General features: G+C 39.5%; 1 protein-coding gene across 5 annotated transcripts in view; it reads right to left on the reverse strand.

Moving 5' to 3' along the window:
- Positions 1 to 26,772, reverse strand: part of l3mbtl3 (L3MBTL histone methyl-lysine binding protein 3) — a 133,079-nt gene that overhangs the window by 47,246 nt on the left and 59,061 nt on the right. For all 5 annotated transcript variants that reach the window (XM_055635630.1, XM_055635633.1, XM_055635632.1 and 2 more), the window contains 9 exons: positions 24,483 to 24,618; positions 20,857 to 20,948; positions 17,238 to 17,389; positions 16,645 to 16,721; positions 15,713 to 15,798; positions 14,217 to 14,327; positions 9,888 to 10,002; positions 8,878 to 8,980; positions 1,254 to 1,421 (listed from right to left, as the gene is read on the reverse strand). In XM_055635630.1, the coding sequence (XP_055491605.1) occupies positions 1,254 to 1,421; positions 8,878 to 8,980; positions 9,888 to 10,002; positions 14,217 to 14,327; positions 15,713 to 15,798; positions 16,645 to 16,721; positions 17,238 to 17,389; positions 20,857 to 20,948; positions 24,483 to 24,618 (1,040 nt within the window). The remainder of the gene's footprint in view (positions 1 to 1,253; positions 1,422 to 8,877; positions 8,981 to 9,887; positions 10,003 to 14,216; positions 14,328 to 15,712; positions 15,799 to 16,644; positions 16,722 to 17,237; positions 17,390 to 20,856; positions 20,949 to 24,482; positions 24,619 to 26,772) is intronic.

Below are 26,772 nucleotides of genomic sequence, written 5' to 3' on the forward strand. Positions count from 1 at the left end.
GCATCAAATCCTGAAGTATATCACTAGACTCAGGCCTCCAGTACAAAAAACAACCTTCCACCACCACACCCTGCTTTCTGCCATGAAACCAATTCTTTATCCAGTTAACTCACTCCACCGAATCACATTAAAAAACCCCTCAAATTCACAAGACATATACTTCTCAATAGTGTTTGGGATGACAAGCCCTGATATTTACTGGCATTGGGTTATGATGAAGGGGGAGGACAATAGTTTTGACACAATAGTTTTTTTTTTCAGTTTCCTTTGATAAAAGTCAGCTTGGGCAAGAAGCTCATCAAGGAATCAAAAATCAACCTGTATTGCAGACAATACTCTGATGGAGGTACAACTCCTGGGAATGTCTGGGCCATGACCACACAAATTGGGAAATGGCATTGGGAGCACATGGAAGAATGTACACCAAAATAGAAGTGTGACTCGATCTGGTCATATAATTTTTAGAGAAAGAACCCATGCAATTCTATGGAAGAACAACAATTTTAGATCAGGATTTTAGATCAAGTCATGAAGACCATGGGGTGGGGATGGGGAGGGGATGGAGGGAATTAATAGGATTTCTGTGCAGATAGATGGAAGGCTGAGGTGAGTTAATAAACATCTAGGCATAACTCAATATTAGTAAAAAAAACTAAATCTTGCCACATGAAATATGATTCAATACGGGCCCAGGAAATTAATGCAAAGGAAGTGAAATAAATAATAACACAATGCAAGAGGCGATAAACCAAATGTATTGTTTAAGGAAAAATAATGAAATTATATAAAAATAACTGCCAGAAAACAAAAAAGTCAACTAAACAAATTAAATTGACAGTGATAATAGAAAACGAAAGCAACACAATTAATAAATGTTAAGCATAATAAAGCAAGATACAATAAAATGTATAAAAAAAGACAAAGCAACAGTGTTTAAAGGTGAACTATTTTCAATTATAGATACATTGACTTAATCATAAATACATCAGACCATGGTCTGAAGAAGGTCTCGACCCGAAACATTTCCCATTCCTTCTCTCCAGAGATTCTGCCTCACCCGCTGAGTTACTCCAGCATTTTGTGTCTACCTTACATTGACTTAATTTTAAAGTCTATAACTCTGAACCTTTAAATAGCAATGGACTTAGTATTCTCGGGGAAGCAGGTCAATCAAGGAGGGTAATAATTTAGAGAAATAAAACACATATCTAATAATAATCAGCTGCAAAACAACATGAAAAATAATCTCAGACCCTTGAGATGTGATGGTAGATGAACAAGGAATTGTTTCTGTTGCATCTGCTTCGACCTTCTTGTTCCTTGGTATACCAGGACTGGAGACGGGCATTTCTCCATTCAATCGATCCTGTAGCACATTTTCTCTGTTGAGGTTGATCTCAGAGTATGGGCAACCTAAAGCACTATAAAAAAGAATATCATTTCTTACTGATGAATAAATAATGAACAGATTATTTCTTCCCTTGCTATCATCATTTTATAAAGAAAGATGCCAGAATTTAATAAACCCAAAATTACTTCCTGCAAGTAACATGTGTCTCCATACAAGATACAGTGGGTTAGAACCATGGTTACTTCACTTTTGAGTCTTGGGGATTAAATTTATTTCTCAGAGTCATCTGAATTGAATGCTATGGACTGATAAGGTACTACAACTTTAACTTATTATTTATGGGCAGGAGCACAAAGCGAGGAGATGATGCTGGTTAGATGATAGATGGAACAGAAATATAGGCAGATGGATCCTATGCAGCTAGGAAAGGGAGCCAGAGGCTGGTAGGTGATAGGTGGAACCAGATGAGGGATGGATGATAGGTAGGTGAAACCTGGTGGTGGGGATAGGAAACATGAGCCAAAGGAAAAGAAACCAAGGAAATAAGGCATGTGGATGATAAGCATGTGGGGTAGGTGATAATTCTAGGGTAAAAGAAGTGGAAGAATGGGAAAGGTGCACAAAGGGAGAGAGAACCTGGTGGACTAGTTGGAGTGGGAAACTAACGGGGTGAGTATTTCTTGCCAAAGAAATGGACATGGAGGCAGAGGAAGAAGAGCTCAACATCATGTTGGGCCTGGAATTCACGATTGCAGGTATATAAAAGAGAGCACTCCGACTGCTTAGTGTCAGAGATCAGGATGGCAGAGAAATATTGAAGACAAGGACAAGATTGGAGCTGTGGTGCAGTTGTCAGTGGAAGGCGAGGATTGATTCCTTCTCAAAGAAATAGATCCGGGTTGACATATTAACATGTCCCCAAGGAAATTCGTCATGTCCCCAACAACTCTCACCAACTTCACAGATGCTACATTTAAAGCATTTTATCGGGATGCATCCAAGCATAGTTTGGGAACAGCTCCATCAAGACTGCAAGACATTGCAGAGTGCTGTGGATGTAGCCCAAATCATCATACAAACCACCCTCCCTTCCATTGACTTCATCTACACTGTCTAGGCAAGGCCACCTGTATAACCAAAGGTGAGTCTCACTCTCCTCCCCTCTCCCATCAGGCAAGAGTTTCAGAAGTGTAAAAATGCATACCTCCAGATTCAGGGACAGTTTCTTCCCAGCCTTATTAGACAACTGAATCATCCTATCACCTAATTAGAGAGCGATCCTGACCTACCATCTACCACATTGGAAACCCTCGTCTATCTTTAATCGGACTTCACCTTTACATTATTCTCTTTAGCCTGTACAAGTACACTGTGGACGGCTTGACTGTAGTCATGTAGTTTTGCCACTGACTGGATAGCTTTCCACTGTATCTTGCTACACGTGACAATAAAACTAAGCACATCCTTTGTGTCCTGAATCATGTCCCGCAGTTGGTTCTGCTGAACACAATTTAATGTTAGCAATTAATGCCTCCAAAATACATTGCATTCCTTGCTTTTGATTTGAAGATCAATATTATAGAAAATCTATAACAAGGAAATAAAATGAATATACAAAAAAGCATTTGCACATTTTACTCGTGCTTCAATAGACCTCCCCCACCCACCCTCAACATAACTTAGATTTTCCCTAAAAAACAAAGGAAACTTAATTGCCTCAAAATGTACATCCAAATTAACAAGCAATATGATTGATTCCCTTTAAACTTCTCAAGAGCAATTACATATCAATAATAAATTCTCTTTTTGTTGGTTGCCCGCCCCCACATCCCAAATTAGCTTGTTATAAAAAAAGGCTGCTGGCTCGGATTTTCTTGGAACCGGCAACAGGACTTCAATTAACCACTGGATGGTGCTCCAACAACTACTTTGGCTGTGGCTTGCTACTTGAAAGAATGCTGGTTGAATTGAATGTTCATTCACTTCACTGCAGTCTGCATTGAAATCAGTACAATCAGGGGTAGATTGGGTGTAGGTGACAGGGTGAGGATTAATGACAGAGAGGCCTGCAAACACAATCAAGGATTGATTAAGTGAGTCACGAGGCTGTGACTGACAGTGGAAAGATGGGGTCTCATGCCAAGCAGTCAGTGGTTAAGGATGAGAAGTCAAGTGACTGATGCTTGCACGACTGGTGGATGGATGTTCAAGTGTGAATGGTGAGCCAGATGTGTACAGGTTTCAGGAAGTGAAGCATTACACATACTCCAGTTTGCATTGATGGTAACATAGTCGGGACGGTTGAAAACTTCAAATTCCTAGGAGTCAATATTACCAACAATTTCTCCTTCTCCTGGCCATATTGAAGCAATGACCATGAAAGTACACCAACGCCTCCATTTCCTTAGAAGGCTTAAGGGCCTGTCCCACTATACGAGTTTACCCAAGAACTTTCCCGAGTTTAAAAAAAAATCAAACTCGTGGTAAATACGTAGAATGTACATAGCGGGTACGTCAGAGCTTGGGGCGTCTCTTAGCGGCTCGTAACACTAACGGCAGGTACTCGGGAAACGCGGTAAGTTTGTGAAGTTTTTTCAAAATGTTGAAAAATGTCCACGAGAGCCCCGAGTACCTACGAGCAGCTATTACCGTAATTCTCTGAGTTCGAATCAGGGGAAACTCGGGAGAACCCTTGAATTACCTCGTACAGTGGGACAGGCCCTTTAGGAAATTCAGGTTGTCCCCGACAACTCTCACCAACTTCTACAAATGCACCATAGAAAGAAATTTAGCAGGATGCGTCACAGCTTGGTTGGAGATCAGCTCCATCCAAAACCGTAAGAAATTGCAGCAGATTATGGATGCAGCCCAGACCATCTCACAAACCAATCTCCATTTATACCTCAGGCTGCCTCACCAGGGCCGGCAGCATAGTCAAGGACAAGTTGCACCCTAGCCACTCCATCTTCTCCTCTCTCGCATCAGGCAAACGGTATAGGTGTGAAAGCAAACATCTCCATGTTTATGCAGTTTCTTCCCAGCTGTTATCAGACAACTGAATCATCTTAGCACAAGCAGAGAGCAGTGCTGAATTACTATCTGCCTCTTTGGTGACCCTCGGACTATCCTTTGCTGGCGTTACCTTCCACAACACATTATTCCCTATCATGTGTCTATCCACTGTAAATGGCTCAATTGTAATAATGTATTGTATTTCTGCTGACTGATTAGCACGCAACAAAATCTTTTCACTGTACCTTTGTGGGGGAGGTGGAAGACCAATAAGTATCAGGAAATATAAACGTAGGATATCCTGTAAAAGTGGGGCTTGCGGTGCCTGGCTAGCAAAGTATTCAAGAATCAGGGCTAGATTCCTCAAGGCAGCTCTTTTGAGAGAGAAAAAAAATCACAACACAGCTGCAGTGCAAACAACGCTAGGAAAACCTGGTTTTGGTTGAGTGACTGGCAGCAAACACACTCTGGATCAATGTGACTAATTTCTCCTGACAATACTCAGTGAATATTGCAAGAATTATGTCATCCAGTCCACAGCTCATCCACTTAAATGTGATTTAAAGCTGGAAATGCTTGGTTGAATTTGCACAGAGGCAATTCCACCTGAAAAAGCACATAGCTGTGCAATGCTCTGGAGGTGGCAAAGGGGGTGGAGATGTGGGATGGGGAATATGAATAAATGTGTAAATAAATGTAGATAATGTCTTTTCATATGCATAAGACTACGAAAAATATTATCACGTGACCAAATATCTTGACATAATATTATGCTCCAGGATAAGTGGGTGACCCTGCTACAAGATCACACACATTTACAGCTTAATTATATTTAAGCTTCCCCAATAAAGGACATTTACTGTGAGAGAAATGACAGGCTCTGGGAAGATTTACAAAAAAAAGAGCACCATGTACTTTAGGGAATCAATTTAGGTATTAAGGAATGTAAAACATAAATGCTCTCCACAGAAATTAGAGTACATTATTCCTGGACTTAAAAACATGATTTAAGAGTCCAGCAGTCGATATAAATATCGACATTAATTGGCTAGTATTATCTGTAACTAGCTGTAGAGATTATTGAACTGCCTAAAGAAGCACCTCTGGCACTGCCTGCAGAATCAACATAATCTGGAGATGTAGTTTAGATGTAAACTTCTAATATTCAAGTATAAACAAGGCCATTGACCAAGCAGAATACAAGAATGTCAACTCTAATACAATAGCACCATCTGTGCCATAGTTCACCTGTACTATTTAGATATACTTCAGTTTTTGTAGTGCAAGCCCATCCACAAATGTAGGATCTCCAGTCTTCTGGTACTTTACCTGTGGCTATCGATGATGCAAATATCTCTGCCGGGGGTCCTTCCCAAGCATTCCACAATGCTCTAGTGTTCACAACTCACCCACCCAAAGAGGATATCAGTGGAATTGTCATTTCCAATTTGTTTGTAATAGATATTAAGATGAGGAGATGTTAATATACGGGTAGTTATCTGAATAACTGGAAGGCAAACTGACTGCTGACAGCCAATTAGATTTTTTTCTCCAAAGTAATTTAATTCCTCTTGCTCTAATGATGATCCTTTATTATTATGCAATCATATTATAAAAAAAGTTAGTCCAGTTATTGCTGATGAGGTTTGAACCTCATTTATGAGTAAAGGTGGTTTGATAAATGTTTAATTTTGCCTACCTACCAGTCATATTCTGATGTTTCAGGCATTCAATGCTACTGCATTGCTGCTATCACTATTTGAAGCAACAGTCTGAAGACATCAAAGTACTTGGTTAGATTGCTTCAAGATCAACTACAGGCTGCTCAAAGTATGCCACAATGAACACTGCCAACATATTGTTGCAAAGATGCTCATTTACTGGGTGCCTCAGTCATGGTACCATTGATTACCTCCATTACCGAAGACATTATGTCAATGACCAACCATGGAGGGAAGACTTTCAGCCATTGTTTCACGCCTGTGCATGCTCTAGATCACCTTTACTCTGAACTTCCTTGCTGCTAGATCTTTGAGTTATTTGCTGACACAGTTCTCTCAGTTTACTGTTCGCTGCTGCACTGGAAGGTCCCAAAGATTTGGCATTTGAGTGAGAAATCATTTCATCTCCTTTGATTGCAATGAGAAAAACGTGACATCACAGGCACTGGAATTTTCCAACATCTCTGGCTTCCTACAGGTGCTAGCAAGTACTGATGCACTCGTGCTCAATAGGTTTCTCCTGATCTGGTGTGGTTGAACAGTGCTCTATCCAAAAATAGACACAAAATCCTGGAGTAACTCAGCAGGACAGGCAGCATCTCTAGAGAGAAGAAATGGGTGACGTTTCGGGTCAAGACCTATCTTCAGCTCTATTCAAATATACGAGATCAGCAAAGATACACCAAATAATTATGGAAGACATCGACAAGACTAAGGAGTTAATGGTGGACTTTAGGATGAGAGGAACACCACCTGTCCCCTGTCTCCATCAATGGTGTGGATGTCACAGTTTACCAGGGAGTACAAATACTTTGGAGTGTACTTGGACAGTAAACAGGACTGGTTCAGGAATGTTGAGGTCATGTACAAGGGACAGAGCCGCCTGTACTTTTTTGTGGAGGCTCCGCTCCTTCAACATCTGCAGTAAGATGCTGCAGATGTTCTACCAATCGGTGGTAGCCAGCGCCATCTTCTTCACTGCCGTGTGCTGGGGTAGCAGGGAGAAAGCCGTGGACGCCCCCCCCCCCCCCCCCCCCCAATCTTTGCACATCCCCAATTCTATCCACTCGTCACTTTAATTTCATGATTTTGTGTTTTTGTGTTTTTATGACTTTTGGCAGTTCAATTTCCCTCCTGGGTAAAGTAGTTATGGGTAAAGATGTTCTCCCGTTTGACGTCAGGGTTCCATCATTCCCGGCGAGAGGGCCTGAACATCGGGCCGCCCGTAGCCGCGACTACAGGGGGCTCGGGAGGCCCCGACCACAGGTGAACATTGGGGAACATCAGTGAGGAGGTTGACTGGACTTTGGTTCCTTCCCTCACAGTGGGGAACTTTGGTGCCACTGTGGGGATGTTTGTGTTGTGGACTACTGTTTTCTTTGTTTTTGTGGGGTTTTTTTTAATTTTATTTTTTGTATGACTGTGAGGGAAAGAAAATTCCATTGTCTCTTAATTGGAGACAATGACAATAAATTAAATCAAATCAAATCAAACAATTAATAAATACCATGAAACGTACTTTTGTTATAAGCTCGAAAAATGTTGGATTTACACAAATAAGGTCATAAGTGATAGGAGTAGAATTCAGCCATTCGGCCCATCAAGTCTACTCCGCCATTCAATCATGGCTGATCTATCTCTTCCTCCTAACCCCATTCTCCTGCCTTCTCCCCATAATCTCTGGCACCTGTATCAATCAAAAATCTATCCATCTCTGGCTTAAAAATATCCACTGACAGCCTCTACAGCCTACTGTGGCAAAGAATTCCACAGATTCACCACCCTCTGACAAAAGACATTTCTTCTCATCTCCTTCCTAAAAGAACGTCCTCTAGTCCTAGATTCTCCCACTAGTGGAGATCTCCTTTCCACATCCACTCTATCTAAGCCTTTCACTATTCTGTACGTTTCAATGAGATCCCCTCTCATTCTTCTAAACTCCAGCGAGTGCAGGCCCAGTGCCGACAAACGCTCATCATAGGTTAAACTACTCATTCCTGAGATCATTCTTTTAAACCTCTTCTGGGTCCTCTCCAGAGCCAGCACATCCTTCCTCAGTTATGGTTGCCCAAAATTTCTCACAATATTAGTTCATTCATAACACAAATTCAATTGCAGGTTTGACAAAAAGCAATGTTCCACCTCTGCCCGAGATCCAGTTAGTCATTGTTTAGACCTTGTTGAACAGGTCGATGGGAAAAGGCAGCAAGCTACGTCCTCCGAAGCCAACTCAGAAAAGTTCAGAGCGGACTGCTAGTGAAGAATCCAGACAGTGTGCTTGCTCTAGCGCAATGCAGTCCGTAGAAAGTGTCAATCAGCCATAAACAACACTTTGGATAAGATACTCAACATGGAAAGATGATGGTTTATAAATATCACAATATAAATTGCATTTATATATAAACTACTAAAAGTGATAACAGCCAATCAAACAGTTTTTGAAATGTAGTTGCAATGTAAAATGTGCAGGTTAGTTTAAGCACCATGAGTTCCCAGGAACAGGCACTAAGATGGCCTCCAATTAATTTTTTTTCAGTGATGTTGTTTGAGGAATAATAAAGATGTTAAGGTCCCCAACTTTTTTTTGAAATAGTGCGAAGAGAACTTTTGTTTCCATCCTGATGGGCCTGAGCTTATGAACCAACCCAAAAGAGCGAACTAATCTCTGCAATGCATTGGAATTCCTGGCATTTGTGCTGAAGTCTCTGGATTCCCATAAAACTAATTATAAGACTAAATTCAACTCTGAATATAGTAACAAAAGTGTTCTCTTTTCAAGCACTGTTCTTTTACCTGTGATGGCCAGAATGTTTCACTCCTTTAATGTGGCCAATGCCTTTACAGCCAGGAGTAGGACATCCTCCTTGTTCTGAAGCTTCCACCAGATCCAATGGGCCTATTTGCAGCAAAACACAAACGGTTAAATCTGCAAATCCGCCATAAAAGGTAATTTCAGAACAATCCTGATCAGGTGGACCTCATCGATTCAATACTGGCTCTAATCCTCACAAATTTTCTTAACCTATTCTCCCCATATTCTCATCAATGCCACCTAGATTCTAGTATTTACCTAAACACAGTGGCCAATTAAGCAATCTTATGTGCAAATATGCACATCTTCAGGATACAGGTCTACCATCGATTTTCCAGCACCTTACTGGATTACCCATTTTGCCGGACCAACAAGGGTAATGGCCTTGGGGGGCTAAGTTACAGATCTGCTGGTGTTCCAGACTCCCGGGCATGAGAACGTATCTGCTGACTCCGGCCGGGCTGGAGTTCCAGAGCCCCAGCTGCAGGGGCAAATGAGGTTGAGATTGGCCTCAACTGGCCTCGGCACCACATTTTCATGGGGGGGGGGGGGGGGGGGGGGGGGGGGGGGGGACAGAGGATTTTGTCCGGATTACAGGATGGGCCGGACCACCAGTTGCCTTAAAATGTCATGAATCATTTTTAATCATTCACAAATCTCCTCACATAAAAAGTTAAAAACAAATATTTCCCAGATAATAATTTATTACATATATTCTTATTGTAGGTTTCATGCCTTCCCTATACATATCCATCAAGAGAGGTTAAATTAAAATTAGGATTAAACAATCACCAAAATTGTTTTTGTACTTTTCTAACAGATGATGTTAAAATAAAGTTCTGGAGGGTAAAAAGAGGAATTGTGCAAATGGCAGCTGTATTGTTTAATAAACATTTGCTGTGAATGAAAATCATTACTTGATTATTTTTCTAAGCGTCCACAAATAAGATGAATATGAATTTCATGTGGTGGAAGAATAGATGGAACTTACTGATGGGTGGCTGAAGAGGGTGACCAGTTTTAGCGCACCAGCCCGCAGGATGGATATCAGCACTGTCGGCATCAATCCAGTAATCATAATCATGGTTCCATCCATCAAAATGTATCTAGATAAATAATAAGTTTACAATCAAATCAAAACATCACATTATTATGAAAATTTAGTTTTGCCGAACACAGTAAATATATTGTTGTAAGATCTATGTTCACCTGAAATACCAATTTATGTTAAAGGGTCAAAAGTTTCATATTTAGTGGTGAAATAATCTCTCAGCGATTTTAGTATTTGTTACGGTATCAATTACATATGTGTTTGGTACTTTGCTAGTTATGTTGCACTATTCTATTCTAGTCACCTATTCTTTCACGCACTGATGCGTTTATCCATTCTGGATCCAAATACCTCCACATCAGCCATCAGATTTCACTCACAATTCCCAGAGGAGGCAAGAAGCCATAGGAAATCTTTTACCCCTCTCTTTCCTGTCCAATTGTTTTTCTTTGAAAGATTATGTTTACTCTCAATATTTAATTACGTAGAGTAAAGAATATAGCTTCTGATTAAAAATGGATCTGAAACATTGTGTAGAAAAGAACTGCAGCTGCTGGTTTAAATCGAAGGTAGACACAAAATGTTGGAGTAACTCAGTGGGACAGGGAGTATCTCTGGAGAGAATGTCTCCATCTGAAATGGCACCCATTCCTTAGCTCCAGAGATGCTGCCTGTCCCACTGAGTTACTCCAGCATTTTAGAAACATAGAAAAATAGGTGCAGGAATAGGCCATTCGGCCCTTCGAGCCAAAACCACCATTCAATATGATCATGACTGATCATCTAAAATCAGTACCCCATTCCTGCTTTTCCCCCCATATCCCTTGATTCCTTTAATCCTAATAGCTAAATTACCTCTCTCTTGAAAACATCCAGTGAATTGGTCTCCACTGCCTTCTGTCGCAGAGAATTTCACAGGTTCACAGCTATCTAGGTGAAAATGTTTTTCCTCATCTCAGTCCCAAATGGCCTACCCCTTATTCTTAAACTGTGACCCCTGGTTCTGGACTCGCTCAACATCGGGAACATACAATCCTTTAAGAATTGTATATGTTTCTATAAGATCTCCACTCATGCTTCTAAATTCCAATGAATACAAGCCCAGTCGACCCATTCTTTCATCATATGTCAGTCCCGCCATCCTGGGAATTAACCTGATGAATCTACACTGTACTCCCTCAAAAGCAATAATGTCCTTCCTCAAATTAGGATACCAAAATTGCACACAATACTCCAGGTGCAGTCTCACCAAGGTCCTGTACAACTGCAGTTGGACCTCCTTGCTCCTACACTCAAATCCTCTTGCAATGAAGGCCAACATGCTATTAGCTTTCTTCACTGCCTGCTGTACCTGCATGCTTACTTTCAGTGACCACCCAGGTCTCGTTGCATCTCCCCAATACCATGTGGTCTAATTTTGCACAGTAATCTCTTGTACGGGACCTTGTCAAAGGCTTTTTGAAAGTCCAGATTTTGGACTTTCTGGATCAGAAACATTCACTGTTTTTCTCTCCATTGATACTATGCAATCTGTTGAGTACGTTCAGCATCTGTTTTTAATTCAGTAGAAAGGGACTATGACCACGTTCCTTCTGCACCTTCCATTTCTGTTAAGTATTCGGCAGTAGAATGTGGATATTAAAGCACAGATTTTAAAAATTCCCTTTGCTTCAAAATTAAGTGTGTCATAGGACAACGCAACACAGAAATAGGTCCATTAGCCCAACTCGTCCATGCTGACCAAGTTCTTTAATCGAGCTAGTCCCATTTGACTGCATCATATCCCTCCAAATCTTTCTTACCCATATATCTATCTAATATTGTAATTGCACCCATCTTTACCACTTCCTCTCGTAGCTCCTTCCATGTAAGTGCCACCCTGTGTGAAAAAGTTAGCTTTGGGTCTCTTTTAAATTTTCCCCCGTCATTTAAAACTAAGCCCTCAGGTTTTAGATTTCTCTACCATGCTGGAAAGACTGTACCTGTTCATGCCCATGGCCCCTCATGATTTTATACACCTCTATAAACATCACCCTTCAGCTTCCTATATTCTGGGGAAACAAATTCCAGTCTAATCAGCTTCTCACTGTAGCTCAAACTCTCCAGACCTAGTAATACATTTAAATCATTTTTTTGCACCTTTCCAGTTTAATAGCATTGTTCTTATAGCAGGGTGGCCAAACTGTATATAGTTCTCTATATGTGGCCTTCCCAACATCTCATACAGCTGTAACATGGTGCTCCAACTCCTGTACTGAATACCCTGACCGACCAGGGCAAAAGTGCCAAATGGCTTCTTCTTTCTAACAGATCTATGCACTTCCACCGTTAGGGTCTCTGTTCTATAACTCACACCTGGGTTCTGCCATTTACTGTGGAAATCGTCCCCTGGTTTGTCCTACCAAAATGCAACACCTTACATTTATTTGAATTAAACTCCATTTGACATTCTTTGGTCTATTGGCCCAGTTATCAAGATCCTGTTGCAGTCCAAGAGAATCTTCTTCACTGTCCACTATACCACCATTTTAGGGACATTCACAAAAATACTAATCAGGCCACCTACATTCATGTGCAAATTGTCAACATAAACAATGAACATCAGTGGACACAGCACTGATCCCTGTGGTAAATCACTTGTTACAGGCCTCCAGTCTGAAAAGAACAACTCTCTACCACCACCCTCCATTTTCTACAGTCTAGCCAACTTTGTCTCCAATTACTAGATTGCCCTCAATTCCATGTGACCTCACCTTCCAGATCAGCCTTCTATGCGGTACCTTGCCAAAGGCCTGGCTAACCTGAATGTACACAATGTCTTTCGCGCTCCCCTCACCAGTGCCCTCGCCTTACTTGTTTGAAATATTAATTAGGGTAAAAGTATTCTGTAGTATAACCGTAACTTCTGCACCCATCACCCTCATAGTTATGGGAAATAGGCATACATCTAAACCACAGCTTGACTGAACAGCATTCCATCATTCCAATAGCTTAAGGCTATTATTGGACCCTTGAAAAAGTGCACATTGCACATGCTTAGAAAGATTGATCAGTTAAAAGTTCATCTTTTGTGTGTTGGAGAGGGTAGAGCGAAAGAGTACATATTCTAAATTCAATCTCTCTTTCTTTTAAAAACCTGAAAATAGAAATTGTGTTGATGGCATAAATGCATACCTGCCAACATTTGAAAATGAAAAATCTTACTCTGAGTGTGCGGGTTGATGGAGTGCGAGCACCAAAGGCGATCGCCCATTACGGGTGGGGTCCAGGGGCCCGCCTTAGCTCCTGGATTTTAAGGTTTTTTTTAGGTTTGCCGATATTGCGATATATTCAGAGCTGCCAAGTTTTGTCAGAGCATTTCAGTATTCTAGTACCTGAAAATCGGTATTTTACGCGGTACCATTTTGCTGAAATTTTTTTTTTATTTTTTATGTGCGGTCATACCCATGCAAGAGTACAAGAATGCATAACTTGTATTATATGTCATAGCTGCTTCTCTCTCTCTCTCTCTCTACGCAACCCCCTTAGAGACAGCGGTTGATTGGCCGTTTCCCCCCCCCCCCCCCCCCCCCCTCATTTTAAAATTGTAGTTCCGATTTTTCACACTTTTTAAACTTAAAAATCGGAACAAATATGATAAAATCGGACTAGTTGGCAGGTATGAAAATGGTGATTGAATGGATATATTTTATGATGATAAATTGAAGAGAACATTTAAAATTTCTTAAATGTCCAAAATATGTTTTCACTATAAATGAATGGAAACATCAAGTGTTTAACAGCAACAACATTGCACATTAATGGTACCAATTACCAGAGACTTAAGTTTGAAACATAAAATGAACCGACATCGAGCAAAAACTGATAAATGTTTGACAAAACCATATGTGGATGATCAATGTAATTAACATAAGATTTCTAACAAGACATTAATAAAAAATTGCACTGAGGGCTATGTAGAGATACATTATCCATTATGTTTGCTACTTAAATTTACACCTTTTTTGACATGTGCTGTTTCTAAAATCCAAATATACACCGTGAGAACAATGGGAAAAACACTAATTCAAAGGGAAATCAATTTTGCTTCCGATGTGTTCAATATACTTAACAGAAAATAATACCTTACTTGAGATAAATGCCAACTGCTTGAATTATCCATTGGATCAACATAACCATCTTTTAAATATTGTGCAATTAGAAGAATGATTGAAACTGTATATTTCAACCATAATTAAATGAGAACAAATGTCTTCTGCAACAACCTACCATTACTCGGTGATCATCTGTGTCTATGACTGATGCTACTCTGATAAGCATTGGATTCCGTTTGTCAACCACCTCAAATTTCATGTATGGGAGAAATCCATGTGCGGGCCGCTGAAACAAAACAAAGAAACAAAGACTTATTTAGATTTGCTTTCCATAGGCAACCTTCACAAAATCTGATGCCTAAATCACACTATATGAATTCCAGTTTTAACCTCAAACTTAAAATTGAAAGAAGTGATTTAAAACTGAGCAGAATTTAACATATGCATTAAAAATGACATTTATTGTTAGGTGATATTTTTAAGTGTTACTTGAATTCAATCAATGAATTAGGTCAGGAACTCACTACATTAATCTCAAAATTCATTAATTGTTTCCTGGTTCCCTATGCACCTGAGCCTTTCAACAAACAAATGCAGTGGCATCAATAGCACACAATGCTTCTTAGTGCACCATTTCCACGAAATTAACTGGCACAGACCATTCATGCAAAGGCAGGACTGCACAAACAAATGCAAGGTTGACATGGTAAGATTTAAAGGTGAAATGACTGGATAGGTTCTAATCTTGTGGAAAATGGCACACATTATCTGCTGCACAAAGGTGCCCTTAAAGTTAAATCCTTTATTGCAAAATCGCTTCTCCATACAGAGCACTTCCTCTCATCTTCACATCTCAAACTTGACCTTTCCCCACACGCTCCAAACAAATCTCTCCCTCGCAGTGAATCATCTTATAGAAACATAGAAACATAGGTGGAGTAGGCCATTCGGCCCTTCGAGCCAGCACCGCCATTCAATATGATCATGGCTGATCATCTAAAATCAGTACCCCATTCCTGCTTATCCCCCCCATATCCCTTGATTCTGTTAGCCCTAACAGCTAAATCTAATTCTCTGTTGAAAACATCCTGTGAATTGTCCTCCATTGCCTTCTGTCTTTGATGTCCAATTTTCCATCCTCCTTTCTCTCAATGACTGATGACCTGACTGCAAGTCTACAGCAACCCAACCCAAGACCTAGGTGACGTTTCTCTCTCCTTGCTCTGAAGTGAAAACAGAAGAAAATCATTTGAGCCTGTTAAACATGGACACAATACAACAAGCCTTGCATTACCTTGAGCTTTATGTGCAACAAAATATTAAATACAAAATCCATCATGCATCATTCATTTAACATCTTTCCTGACACCAACGCCTATCTAGGTTGCCATATTTTATTGTATGAATCAACAAAATGCTACAAATTAGCATTGTACAAGATTGATTTTAATTCAGGTTAACAAGGTTTTCATACATATCAGCCACAGGAATGTGTTTCACACAATGGGCAAAAAACTAAAATTTGATGAACACTGCAGAATTAAATTTGGCATTGATTTGTGCATGATTAAAATCTACAGAGTGGCCAACAGAGATTTCATTTGTCATAATTCAATGTTACTATATTAAATTTAACACTGATCATGACTAATTGATTCTGGCATTACTTACAGATTTAAAAGCCCGTGCAGGTGCAGGTAGAGAGTTTGTTTCTTCTAAGTATTTCTCCCATGAAAAATGTTTTGGGTCATGATAATCTAAATAAATTAAATAAACATTTCATGAGCAATGCAAAATAATTGTTTTTTAATTTTCCCAGTTCTTCAATTAAGATTCAGAATATTGGGATAAGCAAGCAGTTACAGTTTTCAGCTTGTTCACTGCCAATACAACTGATATGCTTATTATTCTATTAAAATAATTGAAATAACATGTCTAATCTTTTAAAGAAAAACTACAATGTCTGAACTTATCAGAAAACTTTTTTTTCAATTTTATATTAATTATTATCACCAGCTCATCTATTTTCCACTTCCATATGCGTATTGTCAATCTATAATATGAATGGAAAAAAAATGATACAAGGAAACCAGCACCAAGTACAATTGTTTTGTATTTTTAAGCCCAGATCACAAATGCAGCGGTTTTTAAATGCTAAAATATAACCACGAGATGTCACTGTTATCATTTTTACTTAAGGTTAAATGCAATAATTTAAAGCAACTTAAATAAAACATTTACCAAATGTTGATATTATATTATAGTATTTAAGCATTGACAGTTTTTTTTTTAAATATTAAATTATTTTTTTAAATCAAAATACACACACAGATCATTTCAGATGTTTTGTGAATTTTCATTGGGGAATTTGAGATTACCTCTCTCCATTGATTTCTAAAAAAAAATCCAATGTGCTCTGGGTGAGAGATTTGTTCACACAACTTGGTCATAGATCAGTAAATTCAGGAAGATTTTCCATTCATTAGAATTTACGGATGGAAATTCCTCATGGTTTGACCTGCTGGATGTGTTCCTTGACAACTAGGTCATAAAATCTATTCTACAAAATTTTTCTGAATAATCTAGATTTTGAAGACATTCACCTGGAGGGGTTGTGAGGATTTTCCCATGCTGCTGGCACCATCCAACTGGGTGAATGTAAGGACTTGTGGCATCGCACCTGTAGAATAAACAGTTCACCCAGGTGAAGAGACAATATTATTGTTAGAAATCCTAAAGCATCATCATAAGATAATTGAGAACAGTTTAATTTCACATGTGTAGGCTGTATCACAGCCAACTAAAAAGGCAAATTATACATTTATATGCTAAAATAGGGCAGCACTTGCAAAGAAGGAACCAGTTAACATTTCACAGCATAAAGCATTAACTTTTTCTCTTTCTTCAGATGCTGCCTGACAAGTGATGTCAAAATATTCTGCCTTTACTTCAAATTTTCAAATATCGGAATGGTCCGCAAAATTATCTTCGTCTTTCATGAGCCAAATGAGAGTGGTGAAATCTACATTATTTGTTAAAGAAAATGTTCTGAACCGATCAGTTATGAACAAACAATATACCTGTTCTTTGATCCTTGAATAATTGTACAGCTGTATAAAACTGGAGTGCTATTGCCCTCTTGTGGTCAAAACATTCACAAAGCATCCATACAAAGGTACAAAGGTAATCTTCTCACCAGTAGTCATAACTTTCATCCCAGTTGTCAAAATGCACCAGGAACCGGTTGTCAACCATGTCGGATACTGTTGCCACACAAATAAATTCTGGATTCTTTTTATCAACAGCTTCCAGTTTCATACCCAATCGAAAGCCCAAAGGGGTAATTGTCTAAAACAAGGAGATTAAAAAAGATATTTGCTTGAAGTACAATGATGAAACATATTTATTCTGCAACAGCAGCAATACCATCATAGATGTTCTTGGTTTCTGCAAATGTTCCACTCAGTGGTGGTGCAGGGGGAGCACGGTGGCACAGCAGGAGAGATGCTGCCTAACAATGTCAGAGACCCGGGTTCGATCCTGACCGGGTGCTTATATCTAGGGAGTTTGTTCGTTCTCCCCGTGAACTGCATGAGTTTTCTATGGGATCTCCGGTTTCCTTCCACACTCCAAAGATGTGGAGGTTTGTAAGCTAATTGGCTTTGGTATAATTGTATATTGCCCCTAGTGTGTAGGATAGCGTTGGGGTGCGGGAATCACTGGTCGGCACTAACTCGGTGGGCCAAAGGGTCTGTTTCCGTGCTGTATCTCTAAACTAAACTCTGTAATAGCTTAACGAGGTCATGGATCATGAAACCTGACTGTTTTTTGATCAATGAATGGTCTATTTTAGAATCATATTACTATCAGCCAAACTGTATTTTAGTACTTTAATCAAATATAAGACTAGGAACAAGTAAATAGACATTGGTTTCCTTTAAAACTAAACACATGATTTTTATTTAAATAAGACGTTGAGGTAGGAAGGAAATGAGTAAAAGCATTTTACATTTCAATACCAGAGGCACATTCTTTGCTGAAAACAAACCAAGTGGTATTCTACTTGTCATTCCACTTTAAAGCAGTTTCACCATATCCTGCGATTCCATTTGAGGAACTGACGTTTACAGTGCCCTCCATAATGTTTGGGCCCATCATTTATTTATTTGCCTCTGTACTCCACAATTTGAGATTTGTAATAGAAAAAAATAACACATGGTTAAAGTGCACATTTTGGTTTCACCATGTAGAAATTACAGCAGTGTTTATACATAGTCCCCCCCATTTCAGCGCACCAAAATGTTTGGGACACAGCAATGTCATGTAAATGAAAGTAGGCATGTTTTAGTATTTTGGTGTATATCCTTTGCATGCAATGATTGCTTGAAGTCTGCGATTCATGGACATCACCAGTTGCTGGGTGTCTTCTCTGGTGATGCACTACCAAGCCTGTATTGCAGCCATCTTTAGCTTATGTTTGTTTTGGGGGCTAGTCCCCTACAGTTTTCTCTTCAGCATATAAAAGGCATGCTCAATTGGGTTCAGATCAGGTGATCGACGGCCACTCAAGAATTGGCCATTTTTTCGTTTTGAAAATCTCCTTCGTTGCTTTAGCAGTATGTTTGGGATCATTGCCTTGCTGTAGAATGAACCGCCGGCCAATGAGTTTTGAGGCATTTGTTTGAACTTGAGCAGATAGGATGTGCCTACACATTTCAGAATTCATTATGCTGCTACCATCAGCTGTTGTATCATCAATGAAGATAAGTGAGCCAGTTCATTCAGCAGCCATACATGCCCAGGCCATAACACCCCCACCACTGTGTTTCACAGATGAGGTGGTATGCTTTAGATCTTGGGCAGTTCCTTCTCTCCTCCATACTTTGTTTTTGCCAACACTATAATATGTTAATCTTTGTCTCATCTGTGCACAAGACCTTTTTCCAGAACTATAGTTGTTCTTTTAAGTAATTCTTGGCGTACTGTAACCCGGCCTTCCAATTATGCGGCTAACCAGTGGTTTGCAGCTTGCAGTGTAGCTTCTGTATTTCTGTTCATGAAGTCTTCTGCGGACAGTGGTCATTGACTAATCCACACCTGAAGAGTGTTTCTGATCTGTTGGACACATGTTTGGGGGGTTTTCTTTATTTTAGAGAGAATTCTTCTGTTATCAGCTGTGGAGGTCTTCCTTGGCCTGCCAGTCCCTTTGCGATCAGTAAGCTCACCAGTGCTCGCTTTCTTCTTAATGATGTTCCAAACCTGTTGATTTTGGTAAGCCTAAGGTTTGGCTGATGTCTAACAGTTTTATTCTTGTTTCTCAGTCTCATAATGGCTTATTTGACTTTCATTGGCACAACTTTGTGTGCCAATAAAAGTTTCCGAAGGTGATGGAAAGACTGGTGGAAAGACTAGGTGCTGAGAGCTTTCTTATACCTGCATTAAAGAGATACCTGGGCAATTACACACGCCTGTGAAGCAGTCCCAAACATTATGGTGCCCTGAAATGGGGGGAAACTATGTATAAACACTGCTGTAATTTCTACATGGTGAAACCAAAATGTGTAAAAATACCCTTTAATAAATTCTGATAATGTGCACTTTAACCATATATGATTTTTTCTATTATCAATCTCAAATTGTGGAATACAGAGGCAAATAAATAAATGCTGGGTATTTGTCCCAAACATTATGGAGGGCATTGTACAAACTGAAATTTCTGGTATTACAAAGCAAGTTGCTTCATTTGATGCGATAAATTACAATATTTTCAATATAAAATGGGAGCACCAATATTTATCAAAATGGAGTGGCTTCAATTACTTTCAAATCTTAGCTGCATTGCACAAAACTTTTGAAAGCTGAGGCTCCCTACTCCCTTCATATAATAGTCAGCAACAGGAGTTGTTGTACATGGATTTTTAGATGCAAGTCAATTAGGCTGCGGGCCGAGCATCGGAAATGTGAATAGAATTTAAATTTTGTGACCCATGTGTGGTATCTACTTGAAATTTGGCACAGATTTAGATAAAATATAATTGAGAAGGAATTCATACCGCGTCAGTGTCAAAAGTTGCACACTAATTAATTAAGCTAATTAGAAAATTAGATCGGAAAAGTAAGCACCATCTAGTGATCAATGCTCATATTACTCTATGGGGAGCCTAATTCCATTCTGTGGTCTATTTAAACCATATATTATTATGCTATATATAATCTTAAAACTCTCATCTTATCCTCTTCCGGTTTGCCTTGTTTTTAAATTTGCGCAAAAACGGCACCCTAGGATTTTTTCGCCACCTTACTCACCGTTCTCCTCTGCTCCAAGCGCACAGTATCGTTCCGATCAGTGGAATATTACAAAAGTTATGAAGGTTTAAAAAATTGCGAGATCAGCAGATTGGTCTTCTCGTTTGTCTGTCACCATGAAGGTAACGCCCTTCCGGCACCCAGTGTCAATCACCAGGGGCAAAGAGAATAAAGCCACGGAGGTGGGTGCCGAGTCCGTGAGCTGCGCTGATTGAGTCCACAATCCGTGCTGATTGAGACCGCAAGAGTGGAGTCAGGGAAGCCGCTGTGTGGAGTCGGCGAAGCCGCTGTGTGGAGTCGGCGAAGCCGCTGTGTGGAGTCGGGGAAGCCGCTGTGTGGACCCACCAACAAAGTGCCCCAAACAGCTTCAATTCAATTTTCGATTTGCAAGAAATATCATTCCACTTAGTGGTGGCAATGTAATTCACAAAAAACAATTTATAGTATGACAGTTGTTGACATGCCATCATTTTTCCATTCACTATGTTAGAAAACTTGCTGTTTCTTACCGTGTTTTGGTTTTCAAATAGAGACTTTGGCACCGCTTGAGCCTTGCACATCTTTAAGTATGAATGCCAGTTAAACTCATCTTCTCTGTAGCCTGGAGCAAATAAAATTAACACTCAGCTTTGTATAAACACATATGTGCACAGATCCTTATTTGTTCACAAAAAGGAGCACATGGCATAAAAAAACATTTACAGGATGATTAAAGAACTCAACAAGTACTTCTCAACGTACTTCCTCCGCAGGTTGAGAAGGTTACACCTCCACCCTCCCATCCTCGCCACTTTCTACAGAAGCACAATTGAGTCGGTCATGACCAGCTGCATCTCTACGTGGTGCGGCAGTTGTACAGCTGCGGACTGGAAGTGCCTTCAGAAAGTGGTGAGGACAGCGGAAAAAATCACTGGGACTTCTCTTCCTTCCATCATGGACATGGGGTACAAGCGCTGTCTGATTAGAGCTAAGGGCATTACCAGAGCCCCCACACACCCACAATTTGGACTGTTTATACTGCTTAACTCTGGGAGGAGGTACCGCAGCATGAAGAGCGGGACAACCAGGTTCGGCAACAGCTTCATCCCCCAGGCCATAAGATTACTGAACAATCAACAAAACCGAGGCTAGAACTTTTTAAATATCGACACTTTTTAAAAACTTTTTATATATATTTATTTTACAGAACCATGCACATGAGGCATTTTTATGGACGCACCTAGCACTTTTTACTATTACCTGATTTTGGAGAGTCAAATGCAACGAAAATTTCGTTCAAGGTGCACTGTGTCTAGGTGTATATCTGAATGACAATAAAGTTTTCATTCATCCATTCATACATTCATTCATTCATTCATGAATTCATTCATTCATTCATTCAAGCCTTCTGGAAAATTCTGGGTTTCACTCCATTATGCCTTGCGAACTACACTAAATCTTTCTTAGTCCATCAATTTAATCTGTTCTGACCTTATGGGCTCCAATCACTATAACAGATATGTCTGCATAAAGATTTATAGAATATAAAATTCTATTAGCATGCCATAAAAACAGATTATTACATATTGTAGTATGCAAAATAACGCACTTGTTAATTGTTTGAAAACACAGGCTGAAACTCTCTGATCCAGCACTCTTGGGACCAGACTGGGACCAGACCACAGAAAATCGACCCCAATCATATTCCTCAGGTCATGCAAGGTTTTTGACAACTATCCACAATCCAGAAACACTGTCAACAGAGATCGCAGAAGTTGCGCTAGAAGATTAGTTAGCTGCAGATTGTTGGAACTGTACAAGTCATTGGTGACTGTACACCTGGGGTATTGTGTACAGTTCTGGTTGCCCAGTAATAGGAAGGATAATATTAAGCTGGTAAGGGTGCATAAAAATTCTCAAGGATGTAACTGGGACTAGAGGGTTTTAGAAACAAAGAGAATCTGGATAGGTTTGGAATTGATCCACGGAGCATAGTAAGTTGAGGGGGTCCTTGTAACCGTATGTAAAATCATGATAAGTTGGGTGGTCATAATCTTTTTCCCAGGGTAGAGACGTCAACAAGTAAAGGACATAAGTTTTGTGAGAGGGGAAAGATTTAAAAGGGACTTGAGGGGCATGTTTTTCACACAGGTGGTGGTGGGCATATTGGACCAGCTACAGAAGTTGTGGAGGTTGATACAATTACAACGTTTAAAAAAAAAAAAACCCATTAGAAATGGTTTAATGAGATATGGGCCAAACGTAGGCAGATAAGACTAGCTCGGTTGGCATGGATTGGTTGGGTCTGTTTCAGTGCTATCTAACTCTGTGACTCTAGTATTTGCAATACAATTGCAATAACATAACTTCGTTTGTAGATTTATTATCTTGGAAATGCAGGTTAAATAGAGTATTTTATGCGAATGCTTATTTTGAATAATAAATATATGCACATTTACGTGCAATTTGTACTGACTAATAATTGTTGGATGAGCATTTTTAGGATAACATCTATATTCAATGCTTATTATGTGACACCAATTGTGGAAATTTTGATGGATATTTCTGTCAATTTTCACAAGAATCAACAGTTCAAAAACTTATGCACATTCATGTTGGGTCAGGCTCCTTGAGTGCCAATTACTGGTTATTTTCAATGAACTCATGGCCCACAATGTGAGCCATTTACTTGCTTATTATCCTTGCCAAACTGACAATAGGGTTCAGGAAAGCAGCTTGTCAGGTGAATCAAATGTGATTCAGATCTCATTATTTGAAGATATGCGTGCTAAAGATGTCACCTTCATCACTAAATCACTGGTTGTCGCATATGTTAGGAGGGTCATGTGCCAAGTCGCAATTAAATATTAAAGTGGGCCTTAAAAGTCAGCATCTTAATATCGATTGTTTCCAGAATGGTCTTGAAGGTCTTGACATCGGGTGCAGTGCGAATGTCATGGTGGAGATGATTCTATTCGCGAATTGTCTTTGGGTACAGTGAATACCTAAAACCGTCTTTATATATTTGGATAATGTTGTATTTGAAAGCCTCTGATGGCCTGGTCTTTGGTTTACTGAATGAATTACTTTCCCTGTAAGTCTAAGGGGCCTGTCCCACTGCGGCGACCTAATTGGCGAGTTTAGAAGCGTTTAGGAGAGTTTGAAAAAGTGTCATGTTGAAGACATCCTTCGACTATGTAGAAGACCTCCTTCGATTTTGTAGAAGACTAGCTTCGACAAGCTTCGGGAAAATTGGACACCGAATAGTGGAGAGTGAAGACGACCTCCTTCGGCTATGTTGAAGACTATCTACGACTTCCTTCGACTACCTATGAATAACATGTCGACCGACTACGACCTACTTCGATTATACCTATGAGTAAAAGTTTTTTTAATTTTTTCCATGGCGCCCTTTTTTTACTCGCGGGCATTTTTCAGCATGTTGAAAAAAACACCACAACCTAGCTGAGGCCTCGAGTACACGGGGACTACTCTTGAGCATGAAGGAGAGTTACAAAGACCTCCTAGGAGCTCGTGTCGACCATGCTGCGAGTACAAGTCGAGGGCAAACTCTATGTTTCTATGTTTCTTCTAAACTCACCAATTAGGTCGCCGCAGTGGGACAGGCCCTTAACACTATTATGCTGTAACACTATTTTCTGTGCTCTGGTATTTTTCCTCTGCACAACCTGTTGCACTTCTGAATGGCTTGATTGGCCTCATGTAGAGTATGATTTAAATGGATAGCACACAAAGCAAAGCGTTTCAGTGTATCGCAGTACTTGTGACAATAATAAACCAACATTAATGCTGCAATGGGACAGATGTAATGAACCAGGTGGTCGTTTCCGTTGAGTTTGAAATTTTCACTGTTCAAGTCCAAAACAAGGTAGCGATTAAAACCATAAAGTTGTGGTTCATGAGGATTTTGTTTTTTAGCATTGTATACCATCTATTTTAAGGCACGTTCTGCTTGGTTGACATTCAGTATCCTATTAAACTTCGTTAGAACATGATTCAAATGTTTGTTTAATGGTATTTGGCAGTATATTTGGTTAAAGACAGCGATTTCCCATGTTTGTCAGTTACATTTGATCATTGTTTATTAGAAAAAAACACTTGAAAATGATCCACACAAGGCATGACTGAAACCTACCTCTGAGAGGATTAAGCTTATGTCCAGTTTTCTCGCACCATCCCACAGGGTGAATATCTGGTGAGTCTGCATTCACCCAGAAGTCATAGCAGTCAGAGTATTTGTCAAAGTGGAGTCTTATTCTGTAGCCACACACCTGAGAAGTTAAATAATTTATAGATCAAACATTAAACATATAAAAGCATCAACCCTTTAACTGAAAAAATTACTTAAACTGAAAAAACACCAAGTAGCAGAGAAAACAAATTGCACAATTAAATGAGTAAGGAAGGTGAAAGGAATTTGAAAAGGTGTTTTCAGTTCCATGAAGACTAGTTTTTGCCCTTATTTCACAAAGTTTGGAGGGGTCAAGTACCTACAAATTTGCAACACTCACATTGATATCAGAAAAAGGTGGTGGATGACATCATGCACCACAAATCCTGAACTACTAACGTATGACTTTATGGTACATTGCATGGAACTAATAACAAGTGGAAATATAAGAAAAGTAGCAATGCAAGAGGAATCTTCTTTGCAACAAAAGTCTAGAAGTTGTCAAAATGCCTCTCTTGCCTCCATCTTTCCCTCATCCTCTGTAAGGCACAAAAGCACGGCCAAAGATATTCAAAAATCTGGCTTGCTAGCACTCCTGAAGATATCCAGGGAGTGAATTAAATGGTGTAAGTGAAAATAGAAACAAAATGTTGAGTAACTCTGCCGGTCAGGCAACATCTCTGGCGTAAAGGACAAGGTGATGTTTCGGGTCGAGACCCTTCTTCAAACTGACAGTCAGGGGAGAGAGAAACTAGAGATATAAAAAGGTACAGAATGTTCTATATGTCATCAACATTTGAATAATTATGGAATATTTCATTAATAACCTGGTCACTTTGCAATACCATCTCCAGTATGGTTATTTGATTGTGCAAATTTATTTATATTAATTTAATTAATCAATCTTGCGGTAAATGCTATCTGCTAATAAAATATTGTTTTTAATTGGGGCTTTACCCGTATGGGGTATACACTGACCCATCTGACAAATCCTGGTTGTCATCAACCACTCCCTGACACTATCATCTTGTCATTTCAATTTAAAATCCTAAATTTTCCCTCACCAGAAATATCCCACAATATTTAACTTGAAATATTATCCCCAGTTTTGATTAATTTGCTAGGATGCTGGCCCAGCTCAATTTTAGTAAAGTACAGGTGCAGGGCTTTCAGCCCATGATGTTTGTGCCGAACATGATGCCTATTTAAACTAATACCATCTACCTTCAAATGCCCTCCATTCCCTTCCTTTTTATGTGTGTTTCAGATCAGAGTTTCTCAACCGGGGTTCCCTGAAACCTAGGGTTCAGCTAGAGGCCACTAGGGGTTCCGAGAGAAATAGTGATATATAGCCTAATCATATGTAAATGCATTTTTTAGTAATTTTTGTTTTAATTTCATATATGTAATTTTATTATACACGTTCAGCATATTCTTGGAAAATCCTTGGGTATTATAATAAAGTCTTCAACTGGTTATATCGTTATTATATCAAGTATAACAACCATAGGAAATATATTTAGCGACCTAAAACGGCGCCAGTGTGAAATGGCCTTTAGTGGCCAGTGGACAGGAACTGGACGTGACGGATTCGTGCATCATCAAGTAACTCACTCGAGTACAGACGCATGCACGGTCTCCATCAGTCCTGTCTGTGCTTCCTGGCGTGCAGGCACAGTCCCTCATTCACCCACATTATTTAGAGCAAAGAACAAAGACAGAAATCGTCTCCTTTCAGTTGAAGATGAAATCCGTATGTGTTTATCTAAAGTTCAACCACAAATTTAGTATGTGTGTACCAAAAGACAAGTACAGGTTTCATGTTAGAGAAGCAAATTTCATTATCTAAATTGGCTTCAAAAATAACATTGCCTTGACCCATATATTTGTTCATAGGACATAATTGCCTTATGCTTTTATGCTTATGCTTATCTTATGCTTTTTCAAGATTGTCAATAAACGATTAAGTTATTGTGGTAGTTATTATCTGTTTTCATTTGTTTATATGTGTTATTTATGATGTTGGTTATTTATATTTATTTTTTGTTCACAGATATGGTTGATTTTTATGTGTGAATGAAAACCTCCCTATGACATCTCTTGAACAAGCAGTTTGATTTCAGTTTTTTTTTTTTTTTGCATCGTCAATAAACTTGAGAAAAACGTGTCCGGAAGTGGCGGCGCTGCCCTGAAGTTGCGGCTCGCCTGCAGTCCGTTAGTCTTCTCTTTTTTTTGTTTTCTTTTGTCCTGTTGT

Source organism: Leucoraja erinacea, chromosome 5, assembly GCF_028641065.1.
Source record: "Leucoraja erinacea ecotype New England chromosome 5, Leri_hhj_1, whole genome shotgun sequence".
Classification (NCBI taxonomy): domain Eukaryota; kingdom Metazoa; phylum Chordata; class Chondrichthyes; order Rajiformes; family Rajidae; genus Leucoraja; species Leucoraja erinaceus.